The 19,074-nt window shown below is 45.0% G+C and overlaps 1 protein-coding gene across 4 annotated transcripts in view; it reads left to right on the forward strand.

The window, feature by feature from the left end:
* MED13L (mediator complex subunit 13L) overlaps positions 1 to 19,074 on the forward strand; it is a 428,665-nt gene that overhangs the window by 371,482 nt on the left and 38,109 nt on the right. For 3 of the 4 annotated variants that reach the window (XM_043988426.1, XM_043988433.1, XM_043988450.1), the window contains 6 exons: positions 1,046 to 1,151; positions 1,424 to 1,548; positions 2,703 to 2,802; positions 13,367 to 13,587; positions 13,963 to 14,168; positions 17,323 to 18,245. In XM_043988426.1, the coding sequence (XP_043844361.1) occupies positions 1,046 to 1,151; positions 1,424 to 1,548; positions 2,703 to 2,802; positions 13,367 to 13,587; positions 13,963 to 14,168; positions 17,323 to 18,245 (1,681 nt within the window). The remainder of the gene's footprint in view (positions 1 to 1,045; positions 1,152 to 1,423; positions 1,549 to 2,702; positions 2,803 to 13,366; positions 13,588 to 13,962; positions 14,169 to 17,322; positions 18,246 to 19,074) is intronic. The other variant, XM_043988440.1, reaches the window with a different exon arrangement.

A 19,074-nucleotide genomic window follows, 5' to 3' on the forward strand; every position in this document is an offset into this window, starting at 1 on the left:
TCTAGCTGGATGCACTGAAAGCAAGATTTCACTTTTTCTCTCTCAAATTATTTCACTGTTGATGCAAAGTGTAGAGAAATGCCTTAAGCAGGTGACATATTATTGCTGCTCTTTGCATCCTGCTTCTCCCTGAGTTAAATGCTGACCCAAATTTGCCAAATGCACCATCTATCTTTTTTCATATACAGATCCCTGCATATTCACTTTTCAGAATTGTTCCAAATATCTGAAATTTGAACAATGGTTCTCACAGTTGATATGTGTACATTATGACTAATCTTGGTCTGTGGTTTCTTCCCTTTGTAAAAAAAATAGTATTGGGGGTATCATTTGAAATCATGACAAATTCTCTCATTCTCTTGGAAATGTAAGACAGCCTAAAATACTAGACCATTAGAAAGAAATTTAGATATGTTATTCCAAAGGTAAGCTTGGCTCAGCTGGTCATTTAATAGAATCATTATCTAGAGAACTAGGTGAGTGTGTGCCTGTGCTCACATGCAGAACTCTGGTTTAAAAATGCACATTTCTTGCATTGACAAATACATAATAAGAAAAATGGCCAGCATTTATGAGTGCTTTGAGATTTGCCAAGTGTTTTACAAATATTATCTCATTTGCTTCTCACAGCAACCCTTGGAGATAGGGGCTGTTATTATCCTCATTTACATAGGAAGAAACTGAGGCCAACAGAGGTTAAGTGACTTGCCCGAGGTCACACAGTTAATAAGTGTCTAGGGCTGGATTTGAACATTTCCTGACTGCCATCATCACATTTATGAGGGTGCTTTGGACAAAGTCTCTCCTTCAATAAGAATTACTCAGAGTTGAAAGTGGGAGTATTTTTGGATGAAGATTGAGGGGCTACATTACCCAGATTCCCAGGATAAAAGGCAGCTCCTTTCTCCCTTGGCTGCCTGGATCCTATTGGCAGCCTGATTACCTGTGATTTCTCACCTTCCACCCTCTATTTCTTAACACTTGCTTTCCTGTTTCACACTCTTGTTTGCTGGACGTGTTCATTATGACTGAATTTCTTACACAGTCCGAAGATGGATTTGGTACAAAAGAGCTGCCCACGCCAGGCCATTCCACGCCCGTGCCCGATGGGAAGGATGCCATGTCGATTTTCAGTTCTGCTCCAAAAACAGGTGTGTAAAATAGTGTTTGTCCTCTGTAGACAGTTGGTAAAATAGGGCAGTAGTTTTTAGCATGAACTTATTGCCAGCTTTCACGTGTTGTTTTTACTGTGTTTTCCTCTACCTTTCCCAACCGGTGATCAGATTGTACTCTAATTCTCAATATAAGAAAAGCCATAAGAAAATACCATTTTCCATGTTTATTTCCCACTTCTCTGACAAGGAAAGAACCATTGGCATCCCTCACCCTGCTTTTGTGGGCCCTGTTTTTTCCTCTCCCACAGATGTCCGTCAGGAGAGCGCTGCCGGCAGAGCTGGGCCCAGCAGCCTAACACAGGTGACTGATCTGGCCCCTTCACTCCATGACTTGGACAACATCTTTGATAATTCTGATGAGGATGAACTGGGGGTGAGTCTGTTTCCAGAAACTAAGTCAAAGATACAGTCAAAAAACCTGTTGTCAACCGACTTATTGAAATGTCATGTTAATTTGGGGGGATGGGTTGGCGTTTTACACATTCATAACTCTTCTTAGCAGTGCAAGATGAGATCTTATTTCCGGTGTTGAATGCTTTACACAGTACTGTCTGCATTTAGCAAAAATGGTAAAGTGAACAGGGTGCTGTGTCTTTATCCTGGCCACCTGGTGCATGGCTTCTCACTTTTGAATAGTTTTCAAGTTTACTCTGTGAAATCTTCCTGAATATTATGGGATTTCGGAGTTATGGGGATCACTCGGATCTGTTTAGAGAATCTTTGAAATAACCTGCATGTACACATTTTTATTTAGAAATGTTATTTTATGATTTTCATTCAGCCAGTTATTCTGCATAATCAGCCAATAAGCACATGATGAAGTGCTGTGTTCCAGACACTGTACCTCTTACTGGGGGTACAAAGAGAGGCCGCAGATAGCCCCTGCCCTCAGGGAGCTGACAGGCCAATGGGGGCGGCAACGTGCCAACCAACATATACAAAGCAGGACAAATGGGCGCCGCCTGCAGAGGAAAGGTGCTGGGAGTAAGAGGGGTTGGAGGAGGCTTCCTGCAGAGGAAGCCAGTGAGGTCAGTGCCCCTGGATGGAGGAGCACAGCTAGGGGAGGAAGGCGAGACCAGACTGGAAAGGTGGGAGGGCCCAGGTTAGATGGGGCTTTGAGCATCTTGGATCGGATCCTGGAGGTCACAGGGAGCCATGGGAGCTTATTGAATGGGGGTAGGGTGGGTGGGGGATGAGATGGGATCCAAGCTTTAGGAAAACCCATTTTAATGGCTGAATGGAGGTTGGACTAGAGGCAGGCGGGCCCACCTGTGACCGCTGCTGGAATCCGGGTGTGAGGCGGTGAGGTGCTGCCAAGGTGACAGCAACCAGTCTTGGCAACAGCGTGGAAGTGGGGGTGGGGTTGAGGGGAGGAAGGAGTCCTCAGACTCACCTTAAGAGGGCTGCTGGGGGTAACAAGAGGTTCAGCAGCACAGACAGCGTGCATCAGAGCTAGTGCCCGACCCCAAGCTCTGTGGCCTCAGCACAGCTTTGCAAATGGAATATTCCCTGTTCATCTCTCTCCAGGCTGCATCCCCAGCACTGCGGTCATCAAAAATCCCGACAGTAGGAACAGAAGACCGACCTCTGGGGAAGGATGGGAGAATGGCAGTCCCTTACCCGCCCAGTGAGTAGAGTGGCTCCTTTTGGCCTCATTCATTTCTTCTCTTAGAGTCACATGTTCCTCTTTTTTTCTTCTTTATATCTTCATTTAAAACTCATTCTTTCTATTGGCCTTCCACAAATGACAGGACCTAATCATAAACAAGAACCAACACAGTTTCAACTCTGTGTCCCATAACTTCAGGGCAAGAACTTTCTTTGGCATTTTAAGACAATAGAAATATTTGTCTCGAGTTCCTTTATCTAACAATGCTTTATATTAAAGTGAAGATTCATTGAAAAAAATTGTAGAGTATTTTTATATGTGGGCATCAATTTTCTTAAGCATTATCACAGAAAATATCTTGGACATCAGTTTCCACAGATCAGCTTTCAGATCTATGACCCAATTTTTATACTCTTCTTGTCGGCAAGATTAGCTTGGTACACATGCTCACAATAGCAGGCATTACCTTCTAGTACATTCATAAGAAATCAGACTATTAAACGAGAGCAAAGAAAGTCAGAATAACTGTGTGGCTACTCTGAAGAAGAAATATAATTTCACTGCAAATCATTCTTTAATACCTTCTCATTAACTTCAGCTGGTAATGAGAACAAATTGAGGGGAAAAACCACTGTGTCACAGGGATGAGTCAAAGAGTTTTATGGCCCCATAAAGGCCACACTGATTTACTCAAATGTGGATGTACAGCGTGGACAGAGATGGGAGTGTGGCACTTTGAGTAGATCCCAGAGCTTTCTAAAATATGCAAAGCTTTCTCAAGCATGACACATGTGGAAATGAATAATGACAGCCAGGCATTCGCTGTAGTTTTTTTAATTAAACATTTTTCTTTTTTTATGACTCTGCACTGCAGAATTGTGCAAACACAGGATGCCAAGATTAAAAGAAACAGTGTAAAGTAGATGCATGTAGAACAGACCAAATCAATGACTCCTTACCCTCAGACTGAGCCAGTTAATCCTCTCTGTCCCTTTTGACATTAACAAGTGATACATGGCATCCCGTGTGAGATGAAGAATCTGTGCTGCATCCTCCCAAAGCCATGATCACCGACTGTCCTGCAGTCGGGGTCCTTGCCCAGCTCCCTGAGAACTGCTCGAGATGTTCCCACAATGTCCAGGTCACCGTGCCAATCAAAGAATTGTAGATCTCACAAGAGTGCTGGCCAGAGACTCCTCTCAATGGATGAGTAGCAACTCAGCATTTCCAGTTTGTCCAAATTTATGTTTCGATAGGTGGTGGGAGCATAGGGATATAGTTATTTTTTCAGACAAAGAGAAAAAGTAAATGTTATATTTATTTTAAATGTCAAGAAATTTGTTTTTAGGGGAAAAAAAGAAGGAATTTAGAGGGGCAATTTTCAACTATATTTTGTGCCCTTTGGGGTTAACACAGCAGATTTTTTTTATGTTACACATAAGAAAACAACCCTCCCCAAATCTTTAGTCTGAATGTTTTCATCATAGCTTTAGACCTTAAGCTCATTCTTTATGATTTTTACAACACTGATGGTTTCTGAAGTTTAGCACTGCAGATATACCCTCTGAGACTGTACCTCCCAGTTTCAGGTAGACCACATTGGCCGTAAGGGTGACCCACAGGTGCCCATTTATTTTCATCAGCTGCAGTTCATGTTAGGCCTTCAAGGTGGACCCTGTTTATTTAAAACCTGACCTCCTGAAAAGTTGAATGCAAAGGGATTTTGTTATAAGTGTCCCCAGCAAACTTGGCATTTATTTTCATGTGTCAGTTTACAATGAAGCTGAGCACACCTTCGCCTGCCGGCGTGGCACATGCTGTAGGAATCCAAGCCCCTGCCTGTGAGGTGTGCCTTGTTTCCTCTCACTGCCTAACCCTGAGGCTGCTGGGCAGCTGGAGTCTCTGGCCCCCAAAAGTCCGGGCACATCTGTGGGATCAGTCATGCTTCTCCTGGGCCTCAGGACAGGCCAGTTATTGGCCATTCTTGAGCAGATTTCCAGAGCTTTGCCCTGTCTGTACCTTTTGCTACTTGACCTGAGTGTGAGTGTGAGTGTTATTGCTCTCAAGGGGAACCAAACAAGATTGTGTGGATGGATCAGACCAAATCCATCACCAGGATAGAAAAAGCAAATGAAAGTGCATTGCCTGCTATTCGCCAGGCTCAGGTGCTTGGCTTGGCTTGGGTGGAATAGTGGAATAGTGGAATCAGCCTACTGATTGAGCACCTGCCATCTAACTTGACCTGTGGCTTGGATTAGGGGACATCCCTCTATTTCCTGCTAGCCCCTTAAACTCAGTCTCTCCAGAGGGATCTTGGTCCCTTTCCTCCTCCTTCTGACCTCCCTATGTCTAAGTGTAGCCACATCCTTCCCCCATCTCCCGTATTTGAGCCCCCATCTATGTTCTCTGGGGCTCCTCCTTCACATCCCTCCCTCACCCAAACAGTGTCTCAGAAATCTCATCTCTCCCCTTTCCTTCTGCTGCCACCTTGCTCAGTCTCTTTGCCACCCATCATCCTTTCTTCTTCCTAGTGCACTCGTGCAGCTCCTTAGACGTGCTATTCTGGCACTGAAGGCATCGCCCATGGGCATTGTGCCCCCCTTCCTGACCCTGCCTCATGATAGCCCTCTCCCATGTGCACTTTAATGCCCATATCCTCCCCTTCCAGGACGATAGCCAATCCCACAGGCATCTGCCTGTATGTTCTGGTGTCCATTGTTTGCCTCTGTGTTACTTTATTTCTGTGAGTTCCATGAGAGCCGTCATGTCTGAGCATGAACCTTCCTCTGCATGAGGCTTTGGAAATACATAAGGAGGGTTTGAATAAGATGGAGGCCACACCTCAGGTGTGTGAGCCCCCTAGGGATGGGTTATGTCTAAGGGTGTCAGAGGCACCCAATATCATCAGGTCCCCTACAAGGGATGAGGAAGTTTTCTCCAGAAATCGAGCCTGATGCCCCAACCCCACCTTGTTCCAAGCTCCACCCTCAGAGGAAGAGGAAACAAGTCCTGTCTTTGCCGTGTGCGAACCCTTGAGGAGCTGGCTCTTCTGTCTCCTCAAGGTCTTTTCTAGGCTCACCATCCCCAGATGCTGCACAGGTTCTTCCAAGGCCTGACCCACCTCTGGATGTGGCCTTCCTTCAGCCTCACACTTGGAGGATGATGGGACCAGGACCAAGAACGGCTGAAGGACTGACTCCTGAATCGAGGCTCTTGAGGTCATAGCAGCCTTCTCAGGGGCCATGTCGCACAGTTGTAGTGACCGACCTTGTAGTACTCCCAAACCCCTAGATCTTTTCAAATGAACTGGTGCAGAGCAAGATCGTAAAATTCCTCCTCCTGGAGGCATGACTTAAATAAAGGAATGGCAGATTCCCAGCTAGGGATGGAGAATACCTCATTATACCAGTATTGCTTACATAGCACCTGAGAGTGACTAAGTGCTTCTATAATGCATTACCTTCTTTGAGCTTCAAACAAGAACCAAGGCTCATGTAAGCTCAGTGGGATGTGTCAGAGGAAGGATTGGGACCTTCCTCACTGGGAGGACAGCACTGCCTCTCACCCATCATGGGCTGGTCAGAACTGCTGGAGTTTTCAGATTGTAATCCAAAGGGCTTTAACCCAAGAAGGAAAGAGAGGGAAAGAACTGTGTGTGCATGCGTGTGTGTGTGTGCATGCACACATGCATGCGTGTGCTCTCACCTGCGTGTGGGCATTTGTTCAGCCAAATAATTAATCAGAGACAACAACCCAAGAATGGCTGGAATGAGAAAATAGACCGTATGATATTGTGCATAAATGGGACTTCCCTTGGTGCCCTCAGTAATCGAGCCACGTGGACCAGCTGGCTAGTCCAAGCCCTTTCCCTCCCCCGCCTTTGCATTGTGCCCCTCCTGCATGCAGTGCCCACCCTCCTCTCCTGCCTCTGCTCCTCAAGGCTCACTCTCACTGCCAGCTCTCAGACAAGCTCATTCCAGATCCTCATGCTGAACCACACCCCGCCCTACTCCTAATTTACTTTGTATTGATTTTTTTAAACTATATTTTGCATCTGCTTAGCTGTGTACATAGTATTTCCCTCCAGAAGAATGCAGATTTTTTGAGGTCAAGGATACTTTTTATGTTTTTGTCTATAGCCCGGTGCTCAGCACAATGATTGGCACATAGTAGGTACTGAGTAAATGCTTCTTGGTTGATGGATTTGCTGTACACATGAGGAAAACTGGCACCCAGAAAGTCTACATTGAATTGAAAATGTGGACAGTCAGCGGGGTGAATTTAAAGGGCTTAATCAACAAGGCAGATCCAACATTATAAGTATCGTGTATGGGAACTATATATGCTTTTAACAGGAGTACCTCTCGGGCAGCTAGGTGGCGCAATGGATAAAGCACTGGCCCTGGAGTCAGGAGTACCTGAGTTCAAATCTAGCCTCAGACACTTGACACTAGCTGTGTGACCCTGGGCAAGTCACTTAACCCCCATTGTCCTGCCAAAAAAAAAAAAAACAACAAAAAACAAACAAACAAAACCAGGAGTACCACTCTAGGAGGAACGCAATAGTTCATGGGGTGGGGAGCATTGGAACAACATTATAGTAGAAATCTCAGTATATGTGGAAATTCTATCCATCTACACACACACACACACACACACACACACACACACACACACACACACACACACACATACACAGAGAAATCTCAAAACTAAGCTGCTAGATGCTACAGTGGATAGACCTGGAATCAGGGGAATGCTGTAGAGCTCTCATAAGATTCTTAGGGACAGGATGGAGGGATGTGGGCTGGATGGAGGACAGGTGCATCAATTTGGGATCGGTCGACAAGTCAAACCCCTAGAGTGGTTGGATAGAAGTCTCTGAGAGCTTGTGAGATGCTTAATATTTTTCTCTGGGACTTGGACGAAGCCATTGGTAGCACGCTTATCCAGTTGGCAGAAAGCACAGAGTTGGAAGGCTTGGGCAGATGGAATGACATGGTAGAGACATTGCTAGAGCTGGGGCAGAGAGCCTGAGTTTAAAGTAGTTTTCACATTACCTTTGTGACTTGATTAAGCTTATCCACCTCTTTAAGGTTTGGTTTCTCCATCTATAAAATGATCTCTAAGGGTACTTTCAGGTGTAGACCTATAGTTGTATGATTCTCTTTCTAACACATTGTAACGATTCAAATACGATTAAATGTAGTACAGACAAATGTCAAGTCTTACACTTGGGTTTAAAACAATCTGCAATATAGATTTATAAAATGAAAAAGGTACAGCTAGCCAGAAGCCGTCTGAACACAGCCTGACTGTGAACTCATTATGAGATAATAATATGACATGGCAGCCAAAAAATCTAAGCCCGTCTTTGGCTGCAATTAAGGCTCCGAGGATCAGTGCTGTGGACGCCTCCAATCCAGCCTCATCACTGTATGTGTGTATGTGGGGGGGGGGGGGGTCCAAGTGACTTGCCCAATCACAGAAGTCTCAGGATCTGCTGACTTGTGAGCGGCCTGAAATACTGCCTTTAGTTGCCTTTAGTTCTAGGGAGCACGTGGATTAGCTGCATGGTAGAAGGCTTCAAGGTCGACTAGAGGTCTTTAGCCTGGAAAAGAGAAAGCTTAGAGTATGAGGGTTGTCAAGTTCTTAGAGGGTTTCATGAGAAAGAGGGTCCGGGCTCCTTCTCTTGGGTAGAAGTACAAAGAGACTTGCTTGATGGGAGGGAAAACATTCTTCTCCATGAGAGCTGTCTCAGAGACGAATGGGCAGCCGAAGGAAATCGCTGAGTGTCCGGGACTGGATAGCCCTTCGTTGGGGGTGTTGTACAGGGGGCTCAGTGGCTTTTGAGGTCCCTTTTAGCTCTGAGGTCTTTGGATTCTCTAAGCCTCAGTTCTTTCTCTTCAAAGAGTGTGATGCAGAGCAAATAAATATTTCTTAAGCATTGAAACAATTAAGTAGGGCATTTTTACATTCAAGCTGCGGCTTTTTCCTTTTAAATAATGATTAAACTCAACCATTGCATTTGATTCAAAGTGAAGACTGAGGGGCTGGCGGTGCTTTTGGGCTGACCCACTTACTTGGGTTTTTCCCTTTTGTTACTTGAATATTCAGAGCATAAATGATTCTTCCAGGAGATTTTGCCTGCTCTGTAGGTGGTCCAGAAACCTCCATCCTGGGGCTGAAGGATGAGGATGGGCGTGTGTCTCGGGACATCTGAGACCATGGAATCCTATTGGTTTTTGACACTTTCTAAAGTACTTTTACCCTCTGTTGTAATAATCATTATCTAATGAGATCCTAGACGCAAAGTGTTTGATAAGCCTTCAAGGGCTATAGAAATGTTAGGCACGAGGACTACAGATAATTACTAGTTGATTTTAGGACAGATTTCAGGCAGCAGATTTCTTTAACGTCTGGCTTTGCCAGCTGACCAGTGACTCTTGTCACTCTCACCACATCCTGAAATTCAGAAATAAGTAGGAAGAAGAAATGTTCTTTATTTTCATGTCACTTAAGCTGCCCTAGGTATCCGTGTAAATATTCTGTAATTGCCAACAGGGACAATTAAGCACCTCAGATGAAAAGAATTCACAGTTTGGTTATTTGATTCACAATAGCATTGGCTTTCCCTTTTATGCAAATGAATATTTAATACAGCCTTTAAATACATCCCCTTTTTGAGTTAGTTTTAGCTACTACAGAAAGTTGAACTGTGACCTTGAATTCTATCAGATCATTCTATTCTGTTCTATTCATAATACAGAAGAAAAAGTTGAAGAACCCAAATTAGAAAAGCAAGTTCTAAAATTTTAAAACAAATGAGAATCTTTTTTTCTTCCTCAGAATTTCAGTTCTGCATGTAAACAGAATTCAGTCTAAAACATCATTGGCTTTTACAGCTTATATGGCATAGTGGATAGAACCCTGAACCGGGAATCAGGAAGACCTGAGTGCAAACCCTGGCCTCACTAGCCATCTGGTAACTGGGCAGATCACTTGGCCTTTCTCAGCCTTGGTTTAATCATCCACAGAAGAAGGGGCAGAGTTGATCCTAGCACGGAGTGGTCATGAAGCTCCTAGCCAGATGTGCCCACACACACAGTGTGCTGTATAAATGTGTGCCATTCCACGTACTTAGAGCTAATCACCTCCTGCTATTAAGCTGCTACATTCCAACATATTTCCTCCAGGGAATTCCAGATAATTCTGTGCTCACTGAGAAGACCTGAGTTCAAGTCTCGAGCTCTTACTGGCTGTGAGTTCAGGCAGAGCTCACTCTTTACCTGCAAAATGGAGATTATACTTACTTTACCTCAGGCTTCACAGTGTTGTCATGAGGAAGGCACTTTGGAAATGATGGAATGCTCTACAAATGAGAATTAAGGTCATTATTAAATAGGAATGAATGAAAATACTTCAGTGCCTGTGTCATGGTGATACCGATGAACATGTGGGGCATTCCATCGTCCTTAAAGGAGTTCATATTCTAATACTGGGAGACCATCCCCCCTCCCTCTGCCTTCTCTGTCTCCCTCTCTTTCTTTCCTCTAGCTTTTTGCATTCTCTCTGTCTCTGTCTCTCTTCATATCTACTCTCTATCATCTATCTGTATTCATATTGATCTATACCCTTAACTATTATCTGTCTCTGTGTTCTTATCTCTCATCTCTTTATCCCTTATGTACTATCCATCCATCCATGAGACTGGTGTCCAGAAAAGGAAGTTTGGCGGGAGAGTTGCAGAACTTCCCAGACGTCGTGGTGATATTGGTTGGGTGATTGTTTCCAGAACAAGAGATGGGGAGAGATGTGCAGAGAAGGTCACATGGCAAGGGGCCAGGGGCGATCCTGAATGGCCTGAAGCCAGTTAGACTCACTCAGCAATCAGCACAGTTCAGTGTCAGGGTGAGAGCCAAAGCTGACCTTGGTACAATGCAAAGAGCCCTGGCTTTGGAGCCAAGGGAACTCAGTTCAAGTCCTGGCTCTCGTCCTTGTAACTTTGGGGACTTTGGGGAAGTCATTTGATCTCCCAGGGCCTTAGTTTCTTTGCCTGTGATAGGAGAAAATTGGACCAGGTGGGCTCAGGGATCCCTCCCAGCTCTGGATCCATTATCCTATGAATGTAATCGGATGGGAGTTTGGGGGGGGTGGGTCAAAAAGGAGGTGAGGAGCAGCAGAGAGAAGGCAGAGTGCCCAGGTGGATGGCTGAAGGGGCTTAGGCCAGAGGTGGTTAGCAAGGGTTTTCCTTAGTCATTCTTCAGCAAAGCAGGGGGATGGTCTCTTGAGGTCGGCTCCAGAGAAGGGAGGCAGTGACAGGGCAGGTGACAAGTGGGGATAGGATTGGGCGAAGTCGTTGTAGCAGCAGCAGCGATTAATACTCTTACTTTTATAGTGGACATGAAAGTCTACAAAGCAGTGTATGAACATCAGCCCTAACAAGCACATGGTTTTATAGAAGAGGGAGGAAACAGGCTCAAATTCTGTTAGAGTGGTCCTGTGCTCCTTCCACTGGGCTGTGGCTACTTGTGTCAGCCTGAATAGTTCTGCGTGGCCTAGGGCTGCACACATCTCCTATACTCGGGTCACAGAAGCAGAGGGACTGGAAAGGACCTGACGCCAACTGGTCTATTCTTTTTCTCTGGGCCAGAGCAGTCTGGGGATAGCTGGGGTGCATCCAGCCCCAGGAGCTTCAGGCTAGGCCACTCCTGGAGAAGAATTGAACCAAGGTTTCTCATTTTGTTTTCCTAGTTGTTCATTTATAGGTCAGAGATTAGTCAGAAAAAGTAAGGTTATCAACAGGCTTGTCAAATCTAGGGATGCCAGAAAAAAGGGGCTGGGGAGGGGGAGCCAAGGAAACAGGAAATTGGTAAATCCATCTATCTGATCCTAAATCAGTAACACTAAACATGTGCTCAGAGCTTGTGGACCAAGCTGCTACACAGGCACCACCTCGTGGCCAAATGGTGTCACTGTGTTTCATATGCGTAGATGAACCTGTAAGGACTGCTGACATCCCTAATAGAGTAAAACAGTGCTTTGATGGGCAATCTGTAGAGGGCTTAAGGTGCCCTGTTATCCTTTACTGGAGGACCTGTTCAGCTGTGATTGTGGTATCTTGGGAACTAGTAGCAATGGGAGGTTAGATAAAGCTTAATTAGGGACTGCATAGTTAAGTGCTAAGTCCTAGTTTTTTAGCTCTAGCAGCCAAACCCTTTTTTTTTTTCCATAAAGATTGGGAGATAGAATCACCAACTGGCAGATTCTTTAGCATTTGAAAAGAACCTGGCTAGGGTTTGTAGGGAGCTCTCTTCTAGCCTGCCTCTCTAGATGGGACCCTGGGGCTTTCTATTGTAATACCACATTTCCATGTCTATATACTTTTAAAAGCCAGATTCCTTTTCTTTTCTTTTCTTTCTGGCAATTGGGGTTAAGTGACTTGCCCAGGGTCACACAGCTAGTAAGTGACAAGTGTTTGAGGTCATATTTGAACTCAGGTCCTCCTGATTCCAGGGCCAGTGCTTCATCCACTGTGCTGCCCCCCAGATTCCTTTTCTTGAATCTGTATGTACTCATGCACACATTTTCTGAATTCATTAACTGACTTACTTTCTATAAAGCTGTTCTCTGAAACAACCACATTATTAAAATCCACTTTTAAAATGTTTTAATGAATTGGGTGAGTTTCTGTGTAGACTGTGCCCTACCCTACAAGTGAGAGGTTTAGAAAGGTTTCAGGGGGATTGAGAAGTAGAGTTAAATGACTTGCCAGAGCCACACAGCAAATCGGTGTCAGAGGCACTAATTGGACTACTGTGTCACACTGCCTCTCAATCCACTTGGCCAAGTGCCATACCCCCCCACCTTGAATCCTACAAAATCAAAGACTTCTAATGATCAACCAAGGTTGTCTTTGTTATAAATTAAGACCTCAGTACTATTCTAAGTATCTCAATTCTGAAACATACTGTTTTGCTGTAATGTCAAATCTGAAAAATAACCCTCAAAGGCTGTTAGTCCTGAAAAGTGGTTTGGAGTGTTTGAGACTTCCATTCAGGCTTGGTAGCAGTTTCACACAAAGTGTTGAGTTGGCATAAAGACTTCCTTAATTTTTATCCCTGAAATATGAATAAGCTCAATAAGATCAGCCACTAACCTGCATCCTTGTAAATAGAAATGTTTATTTTAGGAGAGGGAAAATAAATGCAGTCATCCCCATCCTAGAACTTTCAGTTTCTATTTGGTTATTCAAGCTTTTAACTTTTCCCTTTAGACTTTGTCGTATTGCAATTGATTGAGGGGAAATAAGATCTGAAGGCAAGGAGCTTTTTGATTGTTTAATTACTGTCAACCCTAATAATAAGGTACAAATCACCGTACAGTTCCAGAACAAAATTAATTCTTGTTAATAGTCATCCTAATAGCTTGAATTGTTACTCACCAGTTACGTGTATACTTGTTGTATGTAATGTCACCATTTAATTAGCAGCATAATGTTCTGTGCCAAAGAGAGCAGTTAGGCATTAGCCAGGATGGAAATGCTCTTAAAAAAGAATGTCTGTCTGTCCTCTTCCTTTAGCAGTGGCAGATCTACAAAGGATGTTTCCTACCCCTCCATCCTTGGAACAACATCCTGCTTTCTCTCCCGTGATGAATTATAAAGATGGCATCAGCTCTGAGACCGTGACAGCATTGGGCATGATGGAGAGTCCAATGGTCAGCATGGTCTCCACCCAAATCACAGAGTTCAAGATGGAAGTGGAAGACGGGTTAGGAAGTCCCAAACCTGAGGAGATGAAGGTAATGCTATTGTACTTACTCACTACCCCCTGACAGGACAGACTCCAAGGAGGCTTTGTAAGAACTTTTTAAAAATGGAAAAGGTGTTTGGGAATTTGTGTGCAGATGTTTCCGTGATAGAGTGAGATAACTTGTTGTGGAGAATTCTTTAAAAACTCTGCGGATTGGCGCATTTTAGACATTGACGTATCATTTAAAATAACTTGCTATAAACACAAATCTCAGTCTGTGTTTTTAGTAGTTAATTACTTCAGGTAACTTATGTTAAGAGAAATGTTGGATTCATGTCGTTGTCTGTTTGCTTCCTGACAGCTCCTCCCAAAATGTTGGTTTCTTGAATCAGCCTAACATGACCCTCCTGCCTTGGTTTCATAGGACTTTTCATATGTGCACCAAGTTCCCACCTTGCAGCCTTTTGTGGGTTCTTCCCTGTTTGCTCCACTGAAGATGCTGCCCAGCCAGTGCCTGCTGCCTCTGAAGGTGCCGGACGCCTGCCTCTTTAGGCCCTCCTGGGCAGCTCCTCCCAAAATTGAGCAGCTGCCTCTGCCGCCAGCAGCTGCCTTTGTCCGGGATGGCTACAAGTATGTACTCAGGGCAGGGGTGGGCACCTGATCTCCCCTCTGACGTGGCCACCTTGAGGGGGCTTTTCTTCACAAAATATGTGTCGACGACAGCCATAGTTCTGAAAGCCCCATACTAGTCACTCCCCTTGGTGCTGTGTCTATCATTGTGGGTTGGAAATGACATTCTGTCTTTTCAAACCAAGCTTCATGTATGCATTGGAGAAAAACATAGGCTATTTGTACTCAGAACTGTCAAGAGCTCATGCGATAAACCCACAGCATCTACTTCTAAGCAAAGCCTTTTAATTACAGTGGGCAAAAGAGATGCTACAATAAGCACTTCATTTATTTGCAAAGGTGAATTCAAAAACATTTTCTCAAAGGAACTTTGCATGAAATCTTGATGTTCTCTGATCTCACACTGCCAAGTCACAAATAGGCCTGAAGGGGCTAATGTGCAGGAGAAAACTGTTTCTGACATTCGATAAATGAATGGAGTAGTCGGATAGAGAGCTAGACTTGGAGGGAGGAATGTTTGAGTTAAAATTCTGCCTCTCAGACTATGGGCAAATCATTTCATCTCTCAGACACTCAGTTTTCTCATCTGTAAAATGGTTGTAACAATATCTCTACTGCCCACCTCACAGGTAAACACCACACTGCTTTCTAAGTGCCCTTCAATTGTCTCATGATCAAATCAGCTTGTTAATATGATCATTGAAATAACTGAAAAGATCGCTATTCTGTACTTGTTTCCACTCAGAGTCCAGGCATGGCATGTGTGATTCCAGTCAAAGTTGAAGTGGTTTCAGCCTTTGTTTGCATGTGCTGTGGCCTATGAGATCAGGTCATATATGACTGCCTGCATCTTCTTGTTCTCCTGCTGGGAAAGCATCCTGTGTAATGAGGAAATAACCCTTCCTTGTGAGAGGCCAGCTGTGAGCATTGTACATCATTGTGAGGTCACAGATACAAGAACTCCCAGAACCCACTTCTCAGGTTTACTCTGAGAGATACAACCTATTGAAACCAATACTTGGTTGTTTTCTATTTGGGAATAATTTTTATAAGGGAAATTATCCAAATCTTTAAATCTTTGCTTATAGCTTTTAAGATTTCTCTTACCCCTTCAAAGAATAGGGGTAGTAGAAAATAAACTATATAAGCCATGGGCAATACCAAGGAAATAATTTTTTCCCTTGTCTAAACTGCTTATTAATTTCCTGTTTTCATTGAAAAAGAAACTTTGAGTTTGAAATTAAACTAGCCAAAGTAATGATGATGACTGTGGGCCCTGCATAAGGAGCAGTTGCTGATAATGATTTCCACATCCCCTTTTCTTACTAGTCAGAGTTAGTCACTGCGTGGTCACTGTGTCTCAGCTTCCCTGTGCCCACATCTATGTAACTCATTCTGGGGGACTGGGCAGAGTTTGTGGAAACACAAGAAGATGATTCTAAAGAGCCACTTCTTTAGGAGGGCTAAGTGTACGTGCAGTGCTTTGTAGATTACTTATTTGAGTATAATGTTAGCGCTCACAAAAAGACAGATTAAGAATCAGAAGACTTCTCAGAAGCTAAAAGTGAGCTCTCTGTTCTCAGAGCCAGGGTATTTCAATAATACTTGTCAAGAGGGGCAGCTAGGTGGTGCAGTGGATAGAACACCGGCCCTGGATTCAGGAATACCTGAGTTCAAATGTGGCCTCAGACACTTGACAGTTACTAGCTTTGCAACCCTGGGCAAGTCACTTAACCCCAGTTGCCTCACCAAAAAAAAAAAATTGTCAAGAGAACTTTCCACGGGTTATCTGTCATACGTGTTAGTACATTTTGATGTTAGGCTTTGTTTTCCCATAATTGTTAAAAAGAGCTGTTTATATAGGGAAAATGTGTATAGTTCGTGTGTGTGTGTGTGTGTGTGTGTGTGTGTGTGTGTGTACACACCCACACATTAGGTTTAGGGTGGACAGTATGATGTCCTATGGAAAAAAGCATTGGTTTTTAGTCAGAGGACCTGGTTTCAAATCCTGCCTTCTTTGCTTATTATCTGAGTGACCTTTTAGGTCACCACTTAACCTTTCCAAGGCATCAGTTTTCCTTACCTGTAAAATGATGGAATTCGGTTAGATGACCTCCATGTTCTTTGACAACTCTAAATTCTACATGCTCTGAAGTGTCTAAGATTTTTCCTTGCAATGACCCAGTGAGAGGTCTCTAGCTTATCAGTGTCACAGCTCAGGAGCTGCAAGCGACCTCAGAAGCCTTCCAGACCAGTGTCTGCATTTCATAGATGAGGAAACTGAGACCCTGGGAGCTTAGGAGACCCGGGATCATGGGATCCTAGTTCTGGGCCCAGATGGGTCTGCTAGCCAAGCCATCATTTTACAGATGAGGAGAGTTAAGGGACCCATCCAGAGTCACAGAAACTTTAAATGGCATTGAAACGGGTTCAAATCTGGGTCTTTTGAGCCCACCCCCATCACTTTTTCCATTCTCTCATGCTGGGAATTCAGAGACAACTTCATCTCCCTGGTTAGAAATGGTGGCTAGGATGGTAATAACAACAATGATGATGGTGATAATGACTAGGAGTTACACAGCACTTTAAACTTTGCAAAGGGCTTCACAAATATTCTCCCATTTCATCCTCACAAACACCCTGGGAGGTATTATTATCCTCATAGATTTTTTTTTTTTAATGAGGAAAATGAGATTGACTTGCCCAGGATCAAACAGCTGGTGAATGTCAGAGGCTGGATTTGAACTTGGGTCTTTCTGACTCTTAAGTCCAGCATCCTTACCCACTGCATCACCAAGCTGCCTCCTGAGCTAACTTTGTGTCTGAGCATACTTCACGCTTATGTAGCACATGGGATACTGCCAGGCACCTGCGTAGCTCTTTGATGTGTATTATTTGAAGGACAATATTACAAAGGTTTTCAACCGAAATAAATCTAGTATGATCAGTAGGTATCAGTTGTGATTGCTATTATAAATATAACCCTAAATAAGTCTGCTAGTAATTAAATCAATCTCACCCCAGCCCTCTTTTTCCAAATAGACATAGCAAGCCAGCCTTGGATCTTAGTGAGAAAACGAAGGTGGGGATGACTGGGTGGAGGCAGCCTTTTCTGGAGTGAACTTCTAATGTGCCCATGTTCTTTGTGTCACAGTAACGTGCCTAGTGTTGGCAGCCTCGCAGACCAGGATTATCTGAACACGCCCGTGACGCTGAACAGCGCAGCACCAGCCAGCAACAGTGGGGCGGGCGTGCTGCCCTCCCCGGCCACTCCTCGCTTCTCTGTGCCAACACCTCGGACGCCACGGACCCCACGGACTCCCAGAGGCGGCGGCACGGCCAGTGGCCAGGGGTCTGTTAAGTATGATGGCACAGAGCAGGGGTCACCAGCCTCTACGCCATCCACCACGAGGCCGCTCAGCTCCGTGGAGCCTGCCACCACCCAGCCTGTCCCCGAGGCCCATAGTCTGTACGTCACCCTGATTCTCTCCGACTCAGTGCTGAACGTCTTCAAAGACCGGAACTTTGACAGCTGCTGCATCTGTGCCTGCAACATGAACATCAAGGGGGCAGATGTCGGGCTCTACATCCCCGACTCTTCCAACGAGGACCAGTACCGCTGCACCTGCGGCTTCAGTGCCATCATGAACCGCAAGCTGGGCTATCATTCTGGGCTGTTCATTGAGGATGAAGTGGACATTTTTGGAAAGAACTCGGATCTCGGCCGGGCAGCTGAGCGGCGGCTGATGATGTGTCAGACGGCCTTCCTCCCTCAGATGGAGGGGACCAGGAAGACTCAGGAGCCCCCCGTCAGCCTCCTCCTCCTCCTCCAGAACCAACACACACAGCCGTTCGCAGCCCTGAGCTGCCTGGGCTGCTTCTCCCCCAGTCACCGCCACACCCTCCCTGGGACACACTGGAGTTATGACAGGGTACAAGCGGATCACAACGACTCTTGGACAGAGTGTGTCAATGCTCTGGAGCAGGGGCGGCAGTACGTTGACAACCCTACTGGCGGGAGAGTGGATGAAGCCCTCGTCCGAAGTGCCACCATCCACGCTTGGCCACACAGCAACGGTAGGTCTCAGTTCTGCTTAGAACCATCTCAAGTGAAGGGGGCTTTCGGGGACTTCTTGTTTGTCACCTGGAGTCAGCTGTCCTTGCCATTGGGCCCAGAAAACCTAAGGAAACCAACATTCATTTGGGGTCCTTTGTAAAAGAGAAGTGAATCAAATCTGGATTTCGAGGGTCTCCTGACAGGCTTCCTTGTCTCTTGCCTCCTCTTTAATCCTTCCTTTGTATCGAATAAGAGCTAGAGTGCAGAACTCCCAGACAAGGCAGCTCCCTCTTCCAAAGCAGGTCTTCACTGCCCAGAGCATCGAGATGTTAGATGGGGCATGCGGCAGGATCCGGGGGTCATTGATGGGGTTTGAACCCAGGTTTTTCTGTCTCCTCTTTGGAGCCATCATGTGGCTGCTAAGAACAATCTTAATATACAGATAGGCCTGTTTATTCACTGGCTTCTGATGGCCAAGATGATAAAGTACAGGCCCCTCAAGGTATCCAGCAGCCTGTCTCTCAGCTGCATTTCCATAGTTGTTTCACGCTGTTCCCTTGCACATGGATACACCACCATACAGTCTCTCTCTCTCTCTCTCTCTCTCTCTCTCTCTCTCTCTCTCTCTCTCTCTCTCTCTCTCTCTTTCTCTCTCTCACACACACACACACACACACACACAGCCATCTCATGTATACATTCTCAGCTCTAAGATATTCCTCTTGCCAGGAATGCACTCTTTCCTCATTGCTGCCTATAAGTTTCTTCTGGGCTCAGTTCAACTCCCTCCTGCTTTGGGGGTCCTTTGGATGTCTTTCCTCTGGCTGTCAGATTCCCCTTGAGCACTTT

This window comes from Dromiciops gliroides, chromosome 1 (genome assembly GCF_019393635.1).
Source record: "Dromiciops gliroides isolate mDroGli1 chromosome 1, mDroGli1.pri, whole genome shotgun sequence".
In the NCBI taxonomy this organism is placed as follows: domain Eukaryota; kingdom Metazoa; phylum Chordata; class Mammalia; order Microbiotheria; family Microbiotheriidae; genus Dromiciops; species Dromiciops gliroides.